The sequence below is a fragment of the Pinus tabuliformis genome, chromosome 3_1, assembly GCF_031772625.1.
Source record: "Pinus tabuliformis cultivar Carrire ecotype Pingquan chromosome 3_1, CPIR1, whole genome shotgun sequence".
In the NCBI taxonomy this organism is placed as follows: Eukaryota; Viridiplantae; Streptophyta; class Pinopsida; order Pinales; family Pinaceae; genus Pinus; species Pinus tabuliformis.
In genome coordinates, this window is record NC_142301.1 from 132,772,814 (window position 1) to 132,792,891 (window position 20,078).

The window sequence follows — 20,078 nt, forward strand, 5'->3', positions numbered from 1 at the left end:
CTCCTGTTCACTATATGTATGAGATAAAAATATCCATACCAGCAAAATGCTGTCATCTTTCTCAATATGTAGATTGGGGTGTTATACCAAACAACCTAAATAAAATCTGCCTTACTGCAACATGGAAATTTTGGGCACCTAATCAATCTGCTAGATCTCAAAATATATCCAAGCAAAATTCTATAGACCCACTCTCCAAATGCTTGAAAATGAGAAATGCCTTCCTCTTTAATTTGAAGACGACTCAAAAAACAGTAAAAAAATATATCGGATTTTAATTTTCATATGAAAACGACAAATTTTTACAGAAAATGTCTAGTTTTACACACCCCAGCATGCACAAGAGCATGCATACAGTACTAATGCTGTGCAAACCTTCGAAAGAAGATGAAGCTTAAAGTAAAACAGAGCTTTCCAGAACTCATCATTTAATGGCTAGACAAAGAGAAATTACATGTTACGCTTAAATTTTCACCTCCTAGACAAACCTTCGGCAAAATGAAGAATCCAAAAATAACCTCCAAAGTACGCCATTAGTACTTTCCCCAAGGTTACTCTCAACGAATTTTTCAAAAATCATTCAGATTTTTCACGTGCCACACGTGCCCGGTGCCTAAGTTCTGCCTTTTTCCACTTTACAATGAGTTGAGATAATGTAATTAGCGTATTAGTCTGCAAAACAACAAAATGATTCAATCTCCATCATGACCTTCAAATATGAGTGCTTAGAAAAAGAGCACTTGATTTTGCATTTCTTTAAGACTAATCTGCCCATGAATTTCAACATACCAAAATTATTGTTGAAATGATTAGTAGGGGACCAGACCACAAATTTGACAAAAAAACTCCATGCTTGTCAAAGTAGTCCTGTGTAGCAAACTTTTCCCAATTCCGTCCAAGATAGTAATTGATTTTTTCAGCAAAATAAACACCCATAACTGCACACACATAATTTGAAAACAAAATCAGAGAAACCATAATGTTAATTGCAAATGATAATCAATCTTTTTATCACATCTTTCCTGGTAGAAGAAGGCTTTCAAATTAACCACCAACATATTTCCACTGAAAATTTTACACTAGAAAAATGTAATATAGACACTAATAAATAAACAAAGAGGTTATACTAATTTAAAAACAAAAAATGATAGAAAAGTTCTTTATATCACAATAGATCTCTGTAGCTAGAACTCAACAATCCAAGTGCTTTCAGGATTCGACAATGAAAGTGATATACATGGTATCAAAAGCAATGTTTTAAAATTCGGCAACCTTGACCGGGTTGACCCTCAAGGGCACTGACTCGGCCACCAAACCTGCTCAGTCCAACTCAGCTCAGTCCATACATTATTTTAAATTTTACCAAAAGTGAAGTTTCTTATCCCTTTTACTTAAAATTTTTATATTGGCATTAACTGTTTCAAGATGTTTGCGAGGGGTTCCAACATCATCAGATCTCATACTAGAGTGACATGCTGATCCATTATGATAAAGCTAGAAGAGTAGACACCCCCAAATGGGAATCCTCGGCTCTTGCTAAGTCCTAAGTTTCCTGCTAACCACTAGCATGCAAGTTGTTAGCACTAGACTAGGGATTATAGTGGCAGTCAGTTTTGAACCTGGGCCCAGCCCAGGTGAACCCATCAGTTATCGATTCTTCTAGATTCAAATAAAATTTTACATCTCGTCCAAAAAATTCAGCAAACGTAGCAATGTTAATAATTTCAACAAAACGGACGACACCCAACCAAATACAAGTCCACTAAACCATCAAAAGATGCCAAATGTCACCATGTCCCTCTGCTATGCTATTAAAGGTCACTGAGAACTCACTCAGCCAAAAGGAAGATATATAGGAAATGATATCATCTTCCAAGACTTATCGGTTGAGGTGTAAGTCATGTGAAAGTTTCTGAATCTTTACACACAGAAATCCTACTGCAGTAACTGGTTTATCATCTCCTACTTATTATTTCATTCAACAAGTTATTTAATTATAAACAATGATGAAAAACACTACTGCAGACTACATTGACATACAGATCATAAACTGAAACAATATATGAGGCAAACACACAGAGGACACCGTTATTTTTGGACAACACGTCCCCGAAAAAACCCAATGCGGGAAAACCGGTGCAGCAGATAGAGCGTTTGTATTATTAAGCAAGGAAAATCTGAGTACAAGAAGTTGCCTCTCACACTAGCTAACCTTTCAGAGAAATGACAGCAGCAAGAAATACATACAAGGGTTTACCTCGTTCTCCAAGTCACAATTGATCCATTGCGTGGCCTGACTCCGGCAAGCACTGCGAAATCCCAGCGCAATCCCTTCTTGGGCCAGCGTTTTGCCTCTAGGAGACTGCATCACCCCTTCTGCTAGATCGATTTACTGGAGGAATACTGTTATTCATCCCTCCCGGCTCAGAACTTCGCTTCTCCAGCAAAATCTCAAACTTCTGATGAATATCCTGCACTGCCACTGCACGAGACCCTCTTGGCCTGTGTGAGCCCCTTCTTGCACTGCGTAGGAGTCTATGCTACCTCTCTGATGCTATTGTTGCTTCTCTGCCCGGTACTCTTTGACTCAGAACTCCTTTCTGATCCAAATCTTTGTTTCTGCCCCTCTCACTGCAACTCGGATCACTAGTCCGATTTTCTCAGCAAACCACGCCCCAAAAAAATCGAATTGATTTGATCACTTGGTGTATCTCCAACTGACCCTCAAGCCTCCACTTATAATTTTCCTGTTGATGAATCAACGACCGAGATTAAGTCCCTAATCAACGGCTAAGATTAAAACAAACTTGATCCTCATCTCTTAGAAGCTTCTCACCCATATTTTTATTAATACCCATTAATATTTTTATTTTCCTAAGTTTAGACTTAGGAACCCCATTAGAAATAATAATTATTTTAATAACTCTCAATCCGGGTGGAATTTCTCCAAATGATTTCTGGGTCTTGGAGATCTCATTTATTCTAGCCCCTCCACATAATTTCAGAGCTAGAGCACATTCGATGCTACCTGAAAATCAACACCCCCTCTTAGTGAGGAATGTGCTCTAGCAATACTTCTCAGCAGAAGTATCACACTAATCCACGACATCGATCCTCTGTGTTGTTGATGCTCGGCCTGCTTCCTATCATACACTGTGCTGCTGCAATCTGTACTGCTACCCATGACACGTCCATTGTCACTGCTGCATCTGTACTGCAGCTCCCTCTCAATATGTTGCATCATGCTGCCCATAGCATTGCCACTACTAATTGTTGCATTGCAGCTCAGTTGCTGAGAAGTAAGCAACTGAAAAAACCACCCAAAAGTTGACATGTTGGTCAGTCTGGATGCCCCTAGACGTTGAAGCTACCTGTGCCGCTAACTTGTGCTGACCCTCTAATGCTACTGCGTTGTTGTTGTATCTGCTCTGTGCCTTCCGCACTACGGCAACACTCCACTGCACTACTTCAGACATTGGCACTCTAGCTCTGCCACTATTGCTCCATCATCCCTCGCTACAACTGACTCACGTCATTCTGCTACTATCATTGAGGGCTCCCATAGCCATATGTGATCCAAGAGTTTGGGAACGTCAAGGACCCTGTCCCTGTGTAGTCCTCCCGACTACAACTCAATATAGCCCCACCTTTCCTCCAGAGGTGCATGAGCACTCATGGCACAATCCTCATCATCATCCTCCTTGTCAGCGTTCGTTGGAGCAGTCTTCAAGTCAAACTTCTCTTCCTTGCCCTTCTTCCGAGGGCACTAAGTGGTGAAATGTCACAGTTCCCCACACCTGAAGCATCTGACTTTGGTTACGTCTTTCTTTTTGCTCTTCTGCTGCCCTAGCTGTCCCGCTGATGCGAGAGTTGCATCCTCCTATTCCTCCTTGACTCTGACTCCTTTTTTGCTACTACCTGCCTTGGTTAACCGCCTAATCTCTCCTTGTCGAAGAGCTACCCACATCTCTTCCCAACTGGGGAGAGAAGCCCTGCCCAAGATGCTCTGGACAAAGCTCTCCCAGTCTTCAGTGACTGCATTCAGGGCAGTCCTAACCATGAAATCAAGATCTGGTGTAGTCCCCACGGAAGTCAACTGGTCTCAAATCCCTTGCAACCTGAGAAGGAAGGGATCAATTTCTTCTCCCTTCTGCATCTGATACTGTCTCAATTGGTTCTTGTTGATTTTTGGTAGCATCAAATGTGCTCTAGCCATGAAAATTGGTGGACAGGCTAAGGCACATGAGATCTCCAAGACCTAGAAATCGCTTGGAGAAATTCGACCCAGATGAAGACATATTAAAATAATTAATATTTTTAATGGGGTTCCTAAGTCTAAACTTAGGAAAATTAAAATATTAATGTGTATTAATATAAAATGGGTGAGAAAGTTCTAAGAGATGAGGATCAAGCCAGATCTAATCTTAGTCGTTGATCAGGGACTTAATCATAATCGTTGGATCATCAACAAGAAAAGTATAAGAGGAGGCTTGAGGGTCAGTTGGAGATACACCAAGTTGATCAGTCAGTTCGATTTTCTGGGGCAAGGTTTGCTGAGGAAATCGAGCAAGTGATCTGTTGCAGCGAGGGGCAGTTCGGCAGGAGGCCGAGAATACATAGCAGAGAGGCAGTGAAAGTGTTGGAGAGAGAGCGCAGAGCCAAGAGGACTAACGCAAAGGCAGCCAGGATTGACGCAGAGGCCAACGAGGCCAGCATAGACGACGTAGAAGGCCGTAACGCTGACGCGAGCATCACAAAGGGTTGCAGGACTAACGCTGGGCTGAAGAGGCTGCGCTGAGGTGATTCTGTGGGGCAGACTAAGAGCTGATCAGCTGACACAGAGCCATAGGAGGGTGATACAGTTCCAAAAGATAGCTTGGAGCAGCTTTCGCTGTCCAGCTGAGGAACAGTCGAAGTTATTGTGGGGCCAATCATTCGGTTGCTGATTAGACCGAATATCTGTATCCGGAGAAAGGTACTACTGCTGAAGATAATCTTTGAAGGGTGAGCCATTTTTAGCACCCTAGTTGTATTCAAAAAATATGCATAATAATAAAACCCTCATATCTGTTGCACTTGTTTTCCCACATTGGTTTTTCCGGGGACAATTGTCCAAAAATAACGGGGTCCCTTGTGTTGTCTCAGTTTATTTCAGTTGTTGATCTATATATTTATGAACGTTGCAATTGTGTTTATTTCGATGTTTATATTATTAAATAACTTGTTAATGTAAAGAACAAGTAGGAGATAATAAACCAGATATTGCAGTAGGGGTTTCTGATGTGTTAGATTCAGAAATTTTCACATGGTATCAGAGCGATTGCAGATCAAGGAGGACTGAAGACACCAGCAGGAGAAATCTGAGGATTTGCAACAGTGAAGCAGTTGTCCTGAAAGACATTGTTGTTCCAAAGCTAAAGAGGCAAGAGGAGTGACACAGTGCTAAGAGGGTAACGCAGAGCCTCTGTCGGCATTCTGAGCCAAGAGGAGAGCCAACGCAAAGGCAGATGAGGGGTAAATCAGGCCTACGCAATGCCCAATCATCTTTCTCAGTCAGGAAGGATTGACGCTGAGGCTAGGAGGAGCTGATCCAACTCACTGTGATTGCGTAGAGCCAAGAGGGCTCAAATTCTTTAGTTGTCGAGGCTAAGGGAGCTACGCAGATTGTGATTTGAGGAGCTGGTGGGACGTTGTTTCTGTCTGAGCAGAACAGTGTCTAAGGAGACGGAACCAAGGTAGAGGGAAGCACTACCTCGACGGATTTCTAGCCATGAAATTCAGATCCGAGTTGCAGCGGCAAAGGGGGATTGGAGAGGAGTGATTCGACAGTTGGCCGATTTCCAGGAGAGAAATCGAGACTCGGAGGGAATCTAGAAGAGGAGCAAAGATGGCAGTGAATGGATTGAGGGATCAAGACAGATTGGAAGGGGCTTCCAATTTTGTCATCTGGAAGGCCAAGATCCTGGAAATCCTAGATAATCATCGCATCAAGGACTATGCCTTGAAAACCATAGTTGTCCCAATTGACCCGAATGCTAATGAGAAGTATGGGGAGGCCGAGGCGAAGGCGAAATACATGATCCTAGACGGTGTCAAAGATCATGTCATACCACATATTGCTAAGAAGAACACAGCAAGGGAGATGTGGGAGGCGATGACCACCTTATACCAGGGCTCTTCCGTGCAGCGGAAGATGTTATTGGAAAATAATCTAAGGTCATATCAGATGCAGAAAGGAGAGGAGATAGATCACTTCCTCCTCAGGTTGCAAGGAATTCGCGACCAACTTACTTCCATGGGGTCTACGCCAGATCCAGAGTTTATGGTCGGGACTCCTTTGAATGCAATCTCCGAGGACTAGGAGACGTTTGTCCAAAGCGTCTTGGGTAGAGCGACTCTCCCTAGTTGGGAGGAGATGTGGGCAGCTCTTCGACAAGAAGAGATCAAGAGGTTGACCAAGGCAAGGGAGTAGTGGTAAGGGAGTTCAAGTCAAGAAGGAGGAGGATGCGGCTCTAGCATCTGTGGGACAGCAAGGGAAGAGAAAGAAGAAGGACATCTCCAAGGTCAACTGCTTCAGTTGTGGAGAGATAGGACATTATGCATCTCATTGCGCCAAGAAGAAAGACAAGGGAGAATCTTCTGACTCAAAGGCAACTCCAGCAAAGGCAGAGAAGGATGTCGAGACTGATGACAATTGTGCCATGAGTGCTCATGCACCTCTAGAGAAGAGGTGGGGTGACATCGAGTTGTAGTCATGAGGACTACATGCAGGGGCAGGATCCTTGAGGTCCCCAAACTCTTGGATCACATCCGGCTACGGGAGCCCTTAATGAAAGTAGCATGATGACAGGTGTTAGGTGGAGCAAGGTGTGATGGAGTGACAAGGCAGCGCTAGAGTGCAGAAGTTTGTAGCAGCGCAGTGGAGGTTGCAACAGTGCGAGACGCACAAGGGTGTTTGCAGCAAGGCAGAGTGAGCATAGGATAGCAGCAAAGGTAGCTTCAACATCATGAGGCTTCCAGACTAACCAGGATGTCAGTGTTTGGGTGAAGTCAATTACTTACTTCTTGGTAACTAAGTTGCAGTGCAGTAGTTAGCAGTGGCAGTGCTATGGGCAACATGATGCAGCATGTTGAGAAGGAACTACAATATTGTGGCAGTGGCATTTGTCATGGGCAGCAGTACAGGAAGCAGTAGTGCAGTGGATGTGAGGCAATAAACCAAGCATCAGCACAGGTAGCAATGCGGAAGATCAGTGTGATGCTTCTATGGTGAAGCATTACTAGAACACATTCCTCGCTAAAAGGGAGTGTTGATTTTTGGTAACATCGGATGTGCTCTAGCCATGAAAATTAGTGGAGAGGCTAAGGCGCATGAAATCTCCAAGACCCAGAAATCGTTTGGAGAAATTCCACACGGATGAAGAGATATTAAAATAATTAATATTTTTAATGGGGTTCCTAAGTCTAAACTTAGGAAAATTATAATATTAATGTGTATTAATATAAAATGGGTGAGAAATTTCTAAGAGACGAGGATGTGAGGCAGTAGTGCAGTGGATGTTAGGCAGTAGGCCAAGCATCAACACAGATAGCGATGCGAAAGATCAATGTGATGTTTCTATGGTGAAGCATTACTAGAACACATTCCTCGCTAAGAGGGAGTGTTGATTTTTGGTAACATTAGATGTGCTCTAGCCATGAAAATTGGTGCAGAGGCTAAGGCGCATGAGATCTCCAAGACCCAGAAATCGTTTGGAGAAATTCCACATGGATGAAGGGATATTAAAATAATTAATATTTTTAATGGGGTTCCTAAGTCTAAACTTAGGAAAATTATAATATTAATGTGTATTAATATAAAATGGGTGAGAAATTTCTAAGAGACGAGGATCATGCCAAATCTAATCTTAGTCGTTGATCAGGGACTTAATCTTGACCGTTGAATCGTCAACAGGAAAAGTATAAGAGAAGGCTTGAGGGTCCGTTGGAGATACACCAAGCTGATCAGTCAGTTCGATTTTCTGAGGTGAGGTTTGCTGAGGAAATCAAGCAAGTGAGGTTTGTTGAGGAAATCAAGCAAGTGATCTATTGCAGCGAAGGGCAGTTTGGCAGGAGTCCGAGAATACATAGCAGAGAGGCAGTGAAAGTGTCGGAGAGACAGCGTAGAGCCAAGGAGGACTAATGCAGAGGATGCAGAAGGTCGTAAAGCTGACACAGAGGCTGAGGCAAGCAGCGCAGAGGGTTGTAGGACTGAGGCCGGGCTGAAGACGCTGTGCTGAGGTGATTTTGTGGGGCAGACTGGGAGTTGATTAGCTGACGCAGAGCCGTAGGAGGGTGACGCAGTTCCAAAAGATAGCTTGGAGCAGCATTCACTGTCCAGTTGAGGAATAGTCGAAGTTACTATGGGGCCAATCATTCGGTTGCTGATTACCCTGAATATCTGTCTCCGGAAGAAAGGTACTACTGCCGAGGATAATCTCTGAAGGGTAAGCCATTTCTGGCACCCTAGTTGTATTCAAAAATATGCATAATAATAAAACCCTCATATCTGTTGCACGGTTTTCCCACATTGGGCTTTTCTGGGGATGATTGTCCAAAAACAACGATGTCCCTTGTGTTGTCTTAGTTTATTTCAGTTGTTGATCTGTCTATTTGTGAAGGCTGCAATTGTGTTTATTTTGATGTTTATATTATTAAATAACTTGTTCATGTAAAGAACAAGTAGGAGATAATAACCCAGATATTGCAGTAGGGGTTTCTGATGTGTTAGATTCAGAAATTTTCACAGTTCTCACGCAGCATCTTCCATTGAACGTAAGTTCCCTCATATAAGGTGGTCAAGGCCTCCCACATTTCCCTTGTTGTTTCCTTTTCAGCAATATGTGAGATCACATGATCCTTGACCCCGTCCAAGATCATGCTCTTCGCCTTCGCTTGAGCCTCGTATTTCTTTAGAGGATCAGCATCGACCGGTATAGCCACCACTTTCAAGGCATAATCCTTGATGTGATTCTTGTCCAAGATTGTCAAGATCTTGGCCTTCCATATGACAAAGTTGGATGTTCCATACAATCTGTCCTGATCCCTCAATCCATTGACTACCATCTCACATTTCCCTTGTTGTTTCCTTTTCAGCAATATGTGGGATCACATGATCCTTGACCCCGTCCAAGATCATGCACTTCGCCTTCGCTTGAGGCTCCTCGTATTTCTTTAGAGGATCATCATCGACCGGTACAGCCACCACTTTCAAGGCATAATCCTTGACGTGATTCTTGTCCAAGACTGCCAAGATCTTGGCCTTCCAGATGACAAAGTTGGATGTTCCATTCAATCTGTCCTGATCCCTCAGTCCATTGACTACCATCTCTGCTCAAACAAGTATAGAATAGGTTCTCTTCTCCCTCTCCCGTCGTTGCCCCAGCGAGACTCGGATCTAGATTTCTTTGGCGCTAGAAATCCTCTAAGGAACCAGTTCCTTCTAGACTCCCTCTAAGTCCTAATTTCCTTCACGGAACTCCTCCCGCCAAATAATGTCGAATCACCCCTTCTCCAATCCTCCTTTGTTGCTGCGCAACAACCCAGACTTAGATTTCTTTTGGCAAGAAATCCGTCAAGGCAACGACTCCCTCTACCTTGGTTTTGTCTCCACAGACATTGTTTTGTAACAACAGTAACAACATCCCACCAGCACCACAGATCGAATCTGCATTGCTCCTACAGCCCTGGGAACTAAAGAATCTGGGCTCCTCCAGCTTTGCGCAGGCACTGCGTGAGCAAGATCAGCGCCTCCTAGCCACTACGTCACTCCTTCCTGGCTCGAAAAGATGGTGTGGCTCTGCGTGAGCTTGATCTGCCCCTCTTTGCTTCTGCAATGGCCTAGATAGCTTACGCAATGAATGCGTGGGCTCCTCCCAGCTATTGCGTCACCCTCTCCTGGTTCAGAATGTTGACGCAGGCACTACGTGAGGCTCTGTGTCACCTCTTATGCTCTGCGTCTCTGGCTTTGGAACAGCGTTGTCACTCGAGACAGCTGCCTCTCTGTAGCAAATTTGTTGGATCTCCCAGCTTGATGGCTTCAGTATCCTATGATCTGCAATGCTCCGATACCATGTGAAAATGTTTGAATAATTACACATAAAAATCCTACTGCAGTCACTGGTTTATCATCTCCTACTTGTTATTTCATTCAACAAGTTATTTAATAATAAACAATGATGAAAAACACTAATGCAAACTACAGTGACATACAGATCATAAACTGAAACAATATATGAGACAAACACACAAGGGACACCGTTATTTTTGGACAACACGTCCCCAGAAAAACCCAATGCATGAAAACCGGTGCAGCAGATAAAGGGTTTGTATTATTAAGCAAGCAAAATCTGAGTACAACAAGTTGCCTCTCACACTAGCTAACCTTTCAGAGAAATCACGGCAACAAGAAATACATACAAGGATTTACCTCATTCTCCAAGTCACAACTAATCCACTGAGTGGCCTGACTATGGCAAGCACAGCAAAATCCCAGCGTAATCCCTGCTTGGGCCAGCCTCTTGCCTCTAGGAAACTGTGTCACCCCTTCTGCTGGATCGATTAGCCAAAGGAACACTGTTGTTTAGCCCTCCCCGGCTCAAAACCTCACTTCTCCAACAAAATCTCGAACTTCTAACGAATATCGTGCACTGCCACTGCAAGAGACCCTCTTGGCACTGCGTGAGCCCCCTCCTGGGTTGTGTAGGCCTCTATGTTGCCTCTCTGATGCTGTTGTTGCTTCTTTGCCTGATACTCTTTGGCTCGGAACTCCTTTTACGATCCAAGTATCTGCTTTTGCCCCTCTCACTGCAACTCATATCACTAGTTTGATTTTCCCAGCAAACCACGCCCCAGAAAAATCGAACTGATTTGATCACTTGGTGTATCTCCAACTGACCCTCAAGCCTCCTCTTATACTTTTCTTGGTGATGAATCAACGGTCAAGATTAAGTCCCTAATCAATGGCTAAGATTAAAACGGACTTGATCCTCGTCTCTCGGAAGCTTCTTACCTAATTTGCAGGAAATGTTGGTGAAGGGTTCGTTTCCGGCCGGAAAGGAAACAGAAACAAGGAAACTCGTACCGTACGGCTTAGAAACGGGTTTCCGGCCATACTAGCCTGTTTTTCAAGGAGGAAACGTGGCCAATACAGCCGAAAACACGTTTCTGGGTCGTACGATGGAGTTTCCTCTTCTAAATTGACTTTTTCTTGTATTTTTTATTTATTTTTTCGCTTCTAATTTTTTATTGGGCGACTAAAATATCTTCTAGATGCCTCTCAAGTTATAAAAAAGAGGATTGTTTTGGGTGGGGCTACCTAATGTTCAAGCCTATGGCCTTATTGTTGATATGCAGTTCATGGTAATGTTAAATTCTTAAAGTAAAGTGACATTCTCCTTTATTTTTCATTTTCATTCTTTTACTTAAATTTTTAACATTACCATGAAATGGCTCAGGATGTTTGAGAGTGGTTTCGCCCTCATTGGATTTCATATGGAAAAAGTAGAATTTTAGATCTCACTCAAAATCCAGCAGACTTATCTGATTTTCAAGATTTTAGGATTGGGGGGATTGCAATGTTTCCATTGGATTTTGTCATATTCTAGGGTGTGGAACTTGTATTTAATAAAAAGAACCAAGCCCTCTATGCAGGGGAGGCTCCCAATAATCAAGAGCACGTAGGATACTAGCTTATGGAACTTGTATTTAATCAAGAGCACTAAGTTTGTTCGACTATGTAGGAGGAGGCTCCCAATCAAGCATGAGACAAGAAATTAGAAATTTCTCGTGGCTGATTTTGGATATTTCTATTTTCATTATGTGATCATTCATGAGTAAATGTGATGTAAATTTAGAGACTTATAGTTTATGATTTGACAATTTAATCATAATGTAATAAATTAGAAATGTATCATATATGCTTTATGATTGCACATATTTCTTAAATGTCCTATATATATATATATATATTGCGTTTCCTGTTTCCAAAATTTGGGGGGGTCACATTTCATATCCGTGCCCATTTCGGAAACTCGTACCCATTTCCCCGTTTCGTGCAACTTAGCTTCTCACCCATATTTTTATTAATACCCATTAATATTTTTATTTTTCTAAGTTTAGACTTAGGAACCCCGTTAAAAATAATAATTATTTTAATAACTCTCAATCCGGGTGGAATTTCTCCAAACGATTTCTGGGTCTTGGAGATCTCATGTATTCTAGCCCCTCCACAAAATTTTGGAGCTAGATCACATACGATGCTACCCAAAAATCAACAAGTCACAGAATACATTATCACTTACACATAACCATTAAGCATCAACCCTATCAATGCCCACACTACTACAAGATAGATGATAGTGATTGTAAACTAGTTATGGTTAAGGAATTGGGTGGTAATTTAATCCGAGTTAACAGAATAGGGTTTTGGATGTTATGGAACACCTAAATATTGTATTGTGAACAATGAAGCTAATACAACGAGATAGCAAGAGGTGTGGCTCTCAATTAGGCTAGATTTCTTGATCAAGGTTTTCCAAGGTAAATCTCATGTATATTGTGTGAATATGTCATTGTCATTCTTATGTTTTAGATTCTATTAGAGTTGTTTTTCAAGCACAATTTTATCAAACTCTTTGAGTACCTAGAGCTCTATCACCATATTCTAACATAATCAGCGATGTTAGAATATCCCACCAAAATGCGTAACCCTATATGAGAAAACTTTTCTCCTACATTTGACAGCCAGTCGAACAGCCAACCAACCAGCAAACCCTAACAGCCACTATTTGATGATGATATGCCATGTGCCTCCACCATTTGCACCAGCGATGTGCCTCTCACCATCCGACATTTATACTCGGATGAAGGTGGGTTGCTATCCAAGGTACTTTGATCATTTTGTAATCGGGTGCTTAAATTTGTTTGTTTTGGGCATTTAGTATGGATAGAGGGGTATCTGGAAGATTAACCAATCTGGAATATAATTTTGTTCTCTCACCTTACCAAGGGGTTCATCTTTAGCCCTAGTCTAGTGGGACCTCCCTTAATGCTTTAGGGTTATAGGAGGGGCACTACTTGGAAAACCATGATTAACATAGCATGTTCATTGTCCCATGTACCATACTTGACACTTTCCATCATACATTACAAGCCCCATATCTCACCTCCATTCTTCGAGTCATAACTTCTCATTGGTTCACTGAGATTTGGCACCCATATGTTCACATTCCTTATGTAAGGCAAGAAATTATTGCCTTGGAGGTTGATGCAACCAAAACAATAAAAGAGCATATCATGGCCACAATGAAAGAAAAATAAGAAAATCAAAACGAAAAAGATGGCCAAGGACATCAGTTAGCACATAGGCAAAAGCCTAGCATGAGCTCTACTCCCCTCATTAGCCATCACTCAGTTCCTATGCACATGATCCTCCTTTACATCAAAAGGAACCTTTGCATGTCCCAACCCTAATGAGTGATGAACTAACTCATCTTAAGGGGTAATAAAAATGCCACATCATATATAGCAAGCTCTAACCCTTGAGCTATATGCGATAATACAAAGAATTATCAAGAAGTAAAAAGCACACAAGAGGGGTGGAAAAAAACATGTCGAGCAAGGTAACTCATGCCTCCACGACTGCTCCCTCCTTTACATTCATACACTCAAGATATGGACACCCCCCAACAATTGGTCCCCTTGACCATGGCACTTGGCCATGAAGCCTTTCCCCTTCATTTTCACATATTTACACTAACACCTATTGATTGAGGGGTTGACTTAAAACTATCACTTCCCCTTAAGGGCTGGAAGCACCTAATAGGGTTGACTTTTAGCCACCTCTATCAAGGTAGGGAACACCTTTTGTATGATTTGGTCTAGTTAGATATAGGAAGGTGATCCTTGTTTGAAGTATTAGCATGCCCTTAACATTCAAGTTTGATCCACTTAGATGCATAATCTTAGTCTATGATGGATGGTTGCTTTCACTTGTGTTCATGTTGTTTTTGTCAGGTGGTCCACAATAGCCCAGGCCTTGAAGCACCCACTCCACAAGTACCCAGGCCTCTTCAGAGAAGTATATGGCTTGGCAAATGCAACGTTGAGAAAGTTGAGACTCTTGACAGCATGAGCAGATGTTACATATCCCAGAGTACCCTTAGGACCCAAGACGTTGGTCTACTTTGAACTAGCATTCAAGAGTCTTCATGATAACACCATTAGACCCAGTGTACCCCCAGGCTAGCCTTGACACAACTTGATGGGCAGAATCTAATTCAAAGCCCAAATGAGGATGACCTCCCATTGAGAGACTAGAGAGGGCTTGTTGCACCTGGAGAAATCCAAATGATGGAGAGAGGAGGCCTTATTTGGACAGTTGGAGACCCATGGAGACCACATGATGGCACCCTAGCTGCACTTGGGACCCCAGAGGAGGATTTGAGGTGGATTTAAGGTCATTTCCTCATATTTTGAATGATCCAGGCACTTTCACACTTTTTTACACCTCTTCATACATTGGTATGGCATTTGGAGCCCAAAAAGGGCATGTCATCAGCATTGATTGAGGTTGCGGCTCACAAGTGTGGGTATTTTGCTTATTTTGCCATTTAGCTAGTGGGTTGGCTTATAACTGAAGGCTTTCTTATGCCAAACTTCATACGGGCTTCATTAGCCAAAAATTAATAGAGGTAAACCTCATATAAATAGAGGTCTTAGTCTATGATGGATGGTTGCTTTCACTTGTGTTCATGTTGTTTTTGTCAGGTGGTCCACAATAGCCCAGGCCTTGAAGCACCCACTCCACAAGTACCCAGGCCTCTTCAGAGAAGTATATGGCTTGGCAAATGCAACGTTGAGAAAGTTGAGACTCTTGACAGCATGAGCAGATGTTACATATCCCAGAGTACCCTTAGGACCCAAGACGTTGGTCTACTTTGAACTAGCATTCAAGAGTCTTCATGATAACACCATTAGACCCAGTGTACCCCCAGGCTAGCCTTGACACAACTTGATGGGCAGAATCTAATTCAAAGCCCAAATGAGGATGGCCTCCCATTGAGAGACTAGAGAGGGCTTGTTGCACCTGGAGAAATCCAAATGATGGAGAGAGGAGGCCTTATTTGGACAGTTGGAGACCCATGGAGACCACATGATGGCACCCTAGCTGCACTTGGGACCCCAGAGGAGGATTTGAGGTGGATTTAAGGTCATTTCCTCATATTTTGAATGATCCAGGCACTTTCACACTTTTTTACACCTCTTCATACATTGGTATGGCATTTGGAGCCCAAAAAGGGCATGTCATCAGCATTGATTGAGGTTGCGGCTCACAAGTGTGGGTATTTTGCTTATTTTGCCATTTAGCTAGTGGGTTGGCTTATAACTGAAGGCTTTCTTATGCCAAACTTCATACGGGCTTCATTAGCCAAAAATTAATAGAGGTAAACCTCATATAAATAGAGGTCACGTTATTTGCATTTTCATCATCACTTGTGGATCAATTCGGTCTTCTTATAAATTTCAGCCTAGCTGAAATTGACTTGTATCTTGTGGAGATGTGACCTTTTGTGGATTTTTTGCTTATGGAGCTATTCTTTTGTTTTGGAGATGTCATTTTGGAACAATAAACGATTGGTTCATGCATTTTTCTTGTAAGTATTCTATGCATTTGAATAACTTTATGGCCATCGCATGGAATGGATATTGTTAGGGTTTCTATGTGCTAATTATTATTGAAATTTTTTCTATGAAATCTTCGCAATGGTATTGTGTGCATTACCATTTTTAAAATTGTGTGACAATCCCTTGAGTGATCCTTCATGTTAAACTCTCCTCAATGACTTTGTTCCCTCATAAAATGATAGCTAGGGTATGAAACTAGGGTTTTCATATTCCCTTACTCCATTCTAGGGTTTAGTCTTCTCCTAAGTAGATATCCCTCTAGACTCCATCACCCAAGATCAAGCACTAGCCTTTCCACATTGATGATCACAACATAAATCACCCATAAATTTATTTTCTCTCTTAAGGAAAAGCCGCTAAGCTAGGGTTAGGGTTGAAATTCAATTGGTGCATGTGTTGGATTGTCGAAGGGTTTTACATGTGGTTGGTAACACGTTGCGTCAAAATGATCTTTTTCCCAAAGCCAATTCTTCCATTTGAGGGCTAACGTTGTAAGCCTTAGACAATTTTTGCCCTAAGCAAACCCTAAGCTAGCCCTAGGCTTCAACTTGGAGCTTGTTGAAGGCATGTTGTTCCTAAAATTGATCATATTCATCTATTCAAGCATTTTCTTAGCCTTGTGTACCTAGGTAACCTTGTTAAGCTTGCCTACTCACAAACCCTAGGTCACTTGTGCCTTAGATAGGCCTTTCGGAGGGCACGCTTTGCCTTATCTAAGCTAGTTTGAACCTTCTTCTTAAGTTGAGTCCCTATCTTGAGCCTATCCTTGCCACCTTCAAGCCTTAAACTAGAATATCAATTAGGTGACCTATATAGGGAAGCCTCCCTAGTGGTGAATCCTCTAAAGAGCAAGAGGTGGTGGTTGTGGTGGTAGTGGGTTGTGTTGACCATTGGAGTGGCACCTAATGATTATATGAAGACTCCACGCCCAAGGATGATCCAGAGGACAATTGTACCATCATAAATCATCAGTCAACAGAGTTTTTTTTTAACTCTACTTCTATCTTTTCATCATCTTTCTTGTACCCAGATTCCACACCCTACGGGGAATTGTAATAAGTGATACTAGTAATGATGAGTTTTTGAGTCTGTAACAAGCCTAGGATGTTGGGACTCTATCAACAAACGAGTACACCTAGGAGTGTTTTTTTTATCTAGTTAATTATCCCTTCTTTTTCAGAGGCAGATAATTTTCTGGGTTTTTTCACTTACTTTTTACCCCAAATCCGGGGTAACGGTTTGAAGGTTGAGTCCCTAACACATCTTAGTGTCTAGAGTCGATGTATATTACCATACTAGATCACACAAAAAATTTCATGGAATTGGGTTAAGTCTAGGTAGTCATTTTTTTAATTTTTTAGATTTCCCGCAGGTTAAAATTTGCAAATAAAATTGTATTTAAATTGTAATTTGGTGGAATTTCGTGGAATTTGGTTAAGTCTACGTAGTCATTTTTTTAATTTTTTAGATTTCCCGCAGGTTAAAATTTGCAAATAAAATTGTATTTAAATTGTAATAAGTGTAGTCTAGAGAAATTGTATGGAATATGAGTAATCAAAATTACACCTCTCACTCTAAACTTTCTACTATGACACACTTTGAGGGGTTAATAATGTGTTTTGGACACTCAAAACCCACTTTTCCTAAGTTTAATGGGAAATCTGGCAATTAATTAAGCCATAAATTAAATAAATGGAGAAAAATAAATATCCACATGTGCTAAATGTTGTGGAAATGAGGTGGAAAATTATGGGGGAGTTAAAGTGAAGTCCCAAGGTGATATGGACACCTAAAATCAAAGAAATGACATGTACTCAAATGAAATCGAATTTTTGGCATTAAAGGAGAAAGGTGTTTACTTGGAAATTCGAATTTGTGAAGTCAATACACATTTAGGAGGATTTGGGAGAATATTTGGTGGAGATTTTTTTGGGAAATTGTCCCCACATGGATTACCACTGATATACACTTGTCATTCTATTACAAAATTCTAATTTCACACATAAGAGAAGAAGAAAATGATGTCCACTTGCCAGAATTCGAATTTTACGCTTGGCATTGGAGCTCCATTCAACAAATTCGAATTTCTCTTTGAGATTGTCACCTCATGCCACTTGTTTAATTACTTCTACATTGGGATTGGCTCCAATGCCATTTGTCATTGTCATTCTTCATTGGGATTTGCTCCCAACTTTCTATATAATAGAGCCATGGGCTCTCATATTGTATCATGTAATACGAGCTATTGTGCTTGAGAAGACTCTGCGGGATTGTATTCACTACTTGCAATATAATACAACAGTTTTTGGGGTAAAGCGTGATGGTGTTCTTCTCCTTGCATGTGTGGTAAATTCTTGATTTGTTGTTATGCTTCTATTTATTTCTTCATGTAATTATTTTTTTCATGCTTGTTTCAAGTTATGTTAGTATGCAGCTATCTCATATTAGCATAAGAATTAATTATTTGCTTTAGGAAAATAAATCTTCTAGTGGATAATAGATGTATCTCTAGGAATTCTTTCCACTGCACTTATTTAATTTCATGTCGATTTAATGATTTGTGGTGAAGTTTTGTAAATGAATCATTATTTGGTCAAGCTTTTCAAGCGTGAGGGGAAATTCTCAAAGGAATCAACCCATTCTTGAAAAATATTCAAGGAGAACCCGCATGTTTTGAATTCCAAAGTCTCATCTATATCTTATTTGTGTCTTGCAAGGATTCTTTCAAGTTTCTTAAAGCTTTTATTTCTTGCATCAAAATATCAAACTTGGAAAATTTTATTTTTTACATATTGTACTTCATTTATCAATATCTGGCTATTTCAAAGAGCTAAGTCATGGCTAGTCAAAGAGGAGAGCTTGCTCATACTCTTTGGCCTAGCCTCTTGTAGATTATTTTTGTAACATACTTTGTTGTCATCTTGGTCTAACATTTGAGTTATTTTCGTATCCTTTTGAGCAAGATAGTTTCCATGCTTTGATTTGTAGACTTATTCATCTTGAAAGCATTTATAATATCTTGTGCTAACAATTTAGTGTTTCACTTTTCAGGGTTATTTTGGCTTTCCATTTGAAAGCATTTCACTTCATTATAAGCAAAATACAATTTCATTTCTCAAAGAGCAAATAGTTGAAAGGCACTGGTTGTTAATGTATTTCATGCTTATCTTATGATGGTTATCGATCATATCAATTTTTTGCTTATAAATATTAAAGAGATAATCTATTTAACTCTAACAATTCTCCTAGAAACTCACATCCTTTTTAAATTAACTTTTCATTAGGGACCACCCTCTTAGCTAACCTAGGAGATAGCTCAAACGGAGAGAGTCGGGATTAATGTGACAGCCCCTTCTCTGAGTTCCCTGCCACCAAGCACACCTTATGGGGTTGAAGGCTTTTCTCACTGACTTGTAGGTAGGTGTAGGCAGCAAGGTCAACATCTTTGGCACCGTTGTCGAGTACAAGCTTTCTTGTACCTGGGAAATCGACTAACCTTTTGGTTTTAGCATTTGTGAACTTTAGATTTAGATTCTTGCTCAAGTGGCAACTCCACTCAATCCAAATTTTGCAAGAGTCTCTACTAGGAGAAATCCAAGTGGTCTAGTTATCCCCTCTCCTGATCCTGAAAGGGTTTTTAGAGAAAGGTTGAATAGACTTTTTCATAGTAGAGCTCTTGCTAGTCTTGGGCAAGAGGTTATTTCTGATATTCATTTGTTTTTTCAAGAACAAGTAGAGCCTAGCATCATGAATGATCTTTTTGTTCCTTGTGACTTCACTAACATAAATGGCTATCCTCACAATATCCCTGACAAGGCTATTGAAAAGTTTCCTTCCTTCCAAAGTAACAATGCCATTAGTGCTACATCACATGTGAAAAACTTTAATGTTTGTATCTTTAAATGGTGTAACACTGCCAATTATGAGGATGTGAAGATGAGGGTTTTTGTTTTATCTTTAGAAGAGGATGCTCTTGATTAGCTCACTGAGCAACCTGCTAACTCATATAACTCTTTACAATCCATTCTAATTGCATTTTTAGATAAGTTTGGAGAGAAGGAAAATAGGAATTTGATCAATGCCATTAGCAACATGAAGAAAAATAAGAATGAAACCATGGAGGAGTTTAACAAGAGATTCAATGAATTAGTAAAAAGCATGCCTGCTACTGTTAAACCTCCTAATGAATTTCTTTTATGCTCATATCTAGATGCTTTTGGGTTTGACACTGCCTATGAGTTGAGGAGGAAGGAGCCTATGAATATAAGTGTAGCTCAATCTGAAGCCTTGAAGATAGAAAGGGCTAGAAAGCAATCAGGGAAATCTGAAATTCCTGGTTTCAATAGAGGGCC

At 41.0% G+C, this 20,078-nt stretch overlaps 1 protein-coding gene across 1 annotated transcript in view; it reads right to left on the minus strand.

Moving 5' to 3' along the window:
• Positions 1-255: 255 nt before the first annotated feature.
• Positions 256-20,078, minus strand: part of LOC149186122 (Tmem18) — a 115,642-nt gene continuing 95,819 nt past the window's right edge. Inside the window, exons 3-4 of the mRNA XM_089410906.1 lie at positions 790-938; positions 256-672 (exon numbers count right to left, since the gene is read on the minus strand). Of these exons, the coding sequence (XP_089267032.1) occupies positions 577-672; positions 790-938 (245 nt within the window). The 3' untranslated portion in view covers positions 256-576. The remainder of the gene's footprint in view (positions 673-789; positions 939-20,078) is intronic.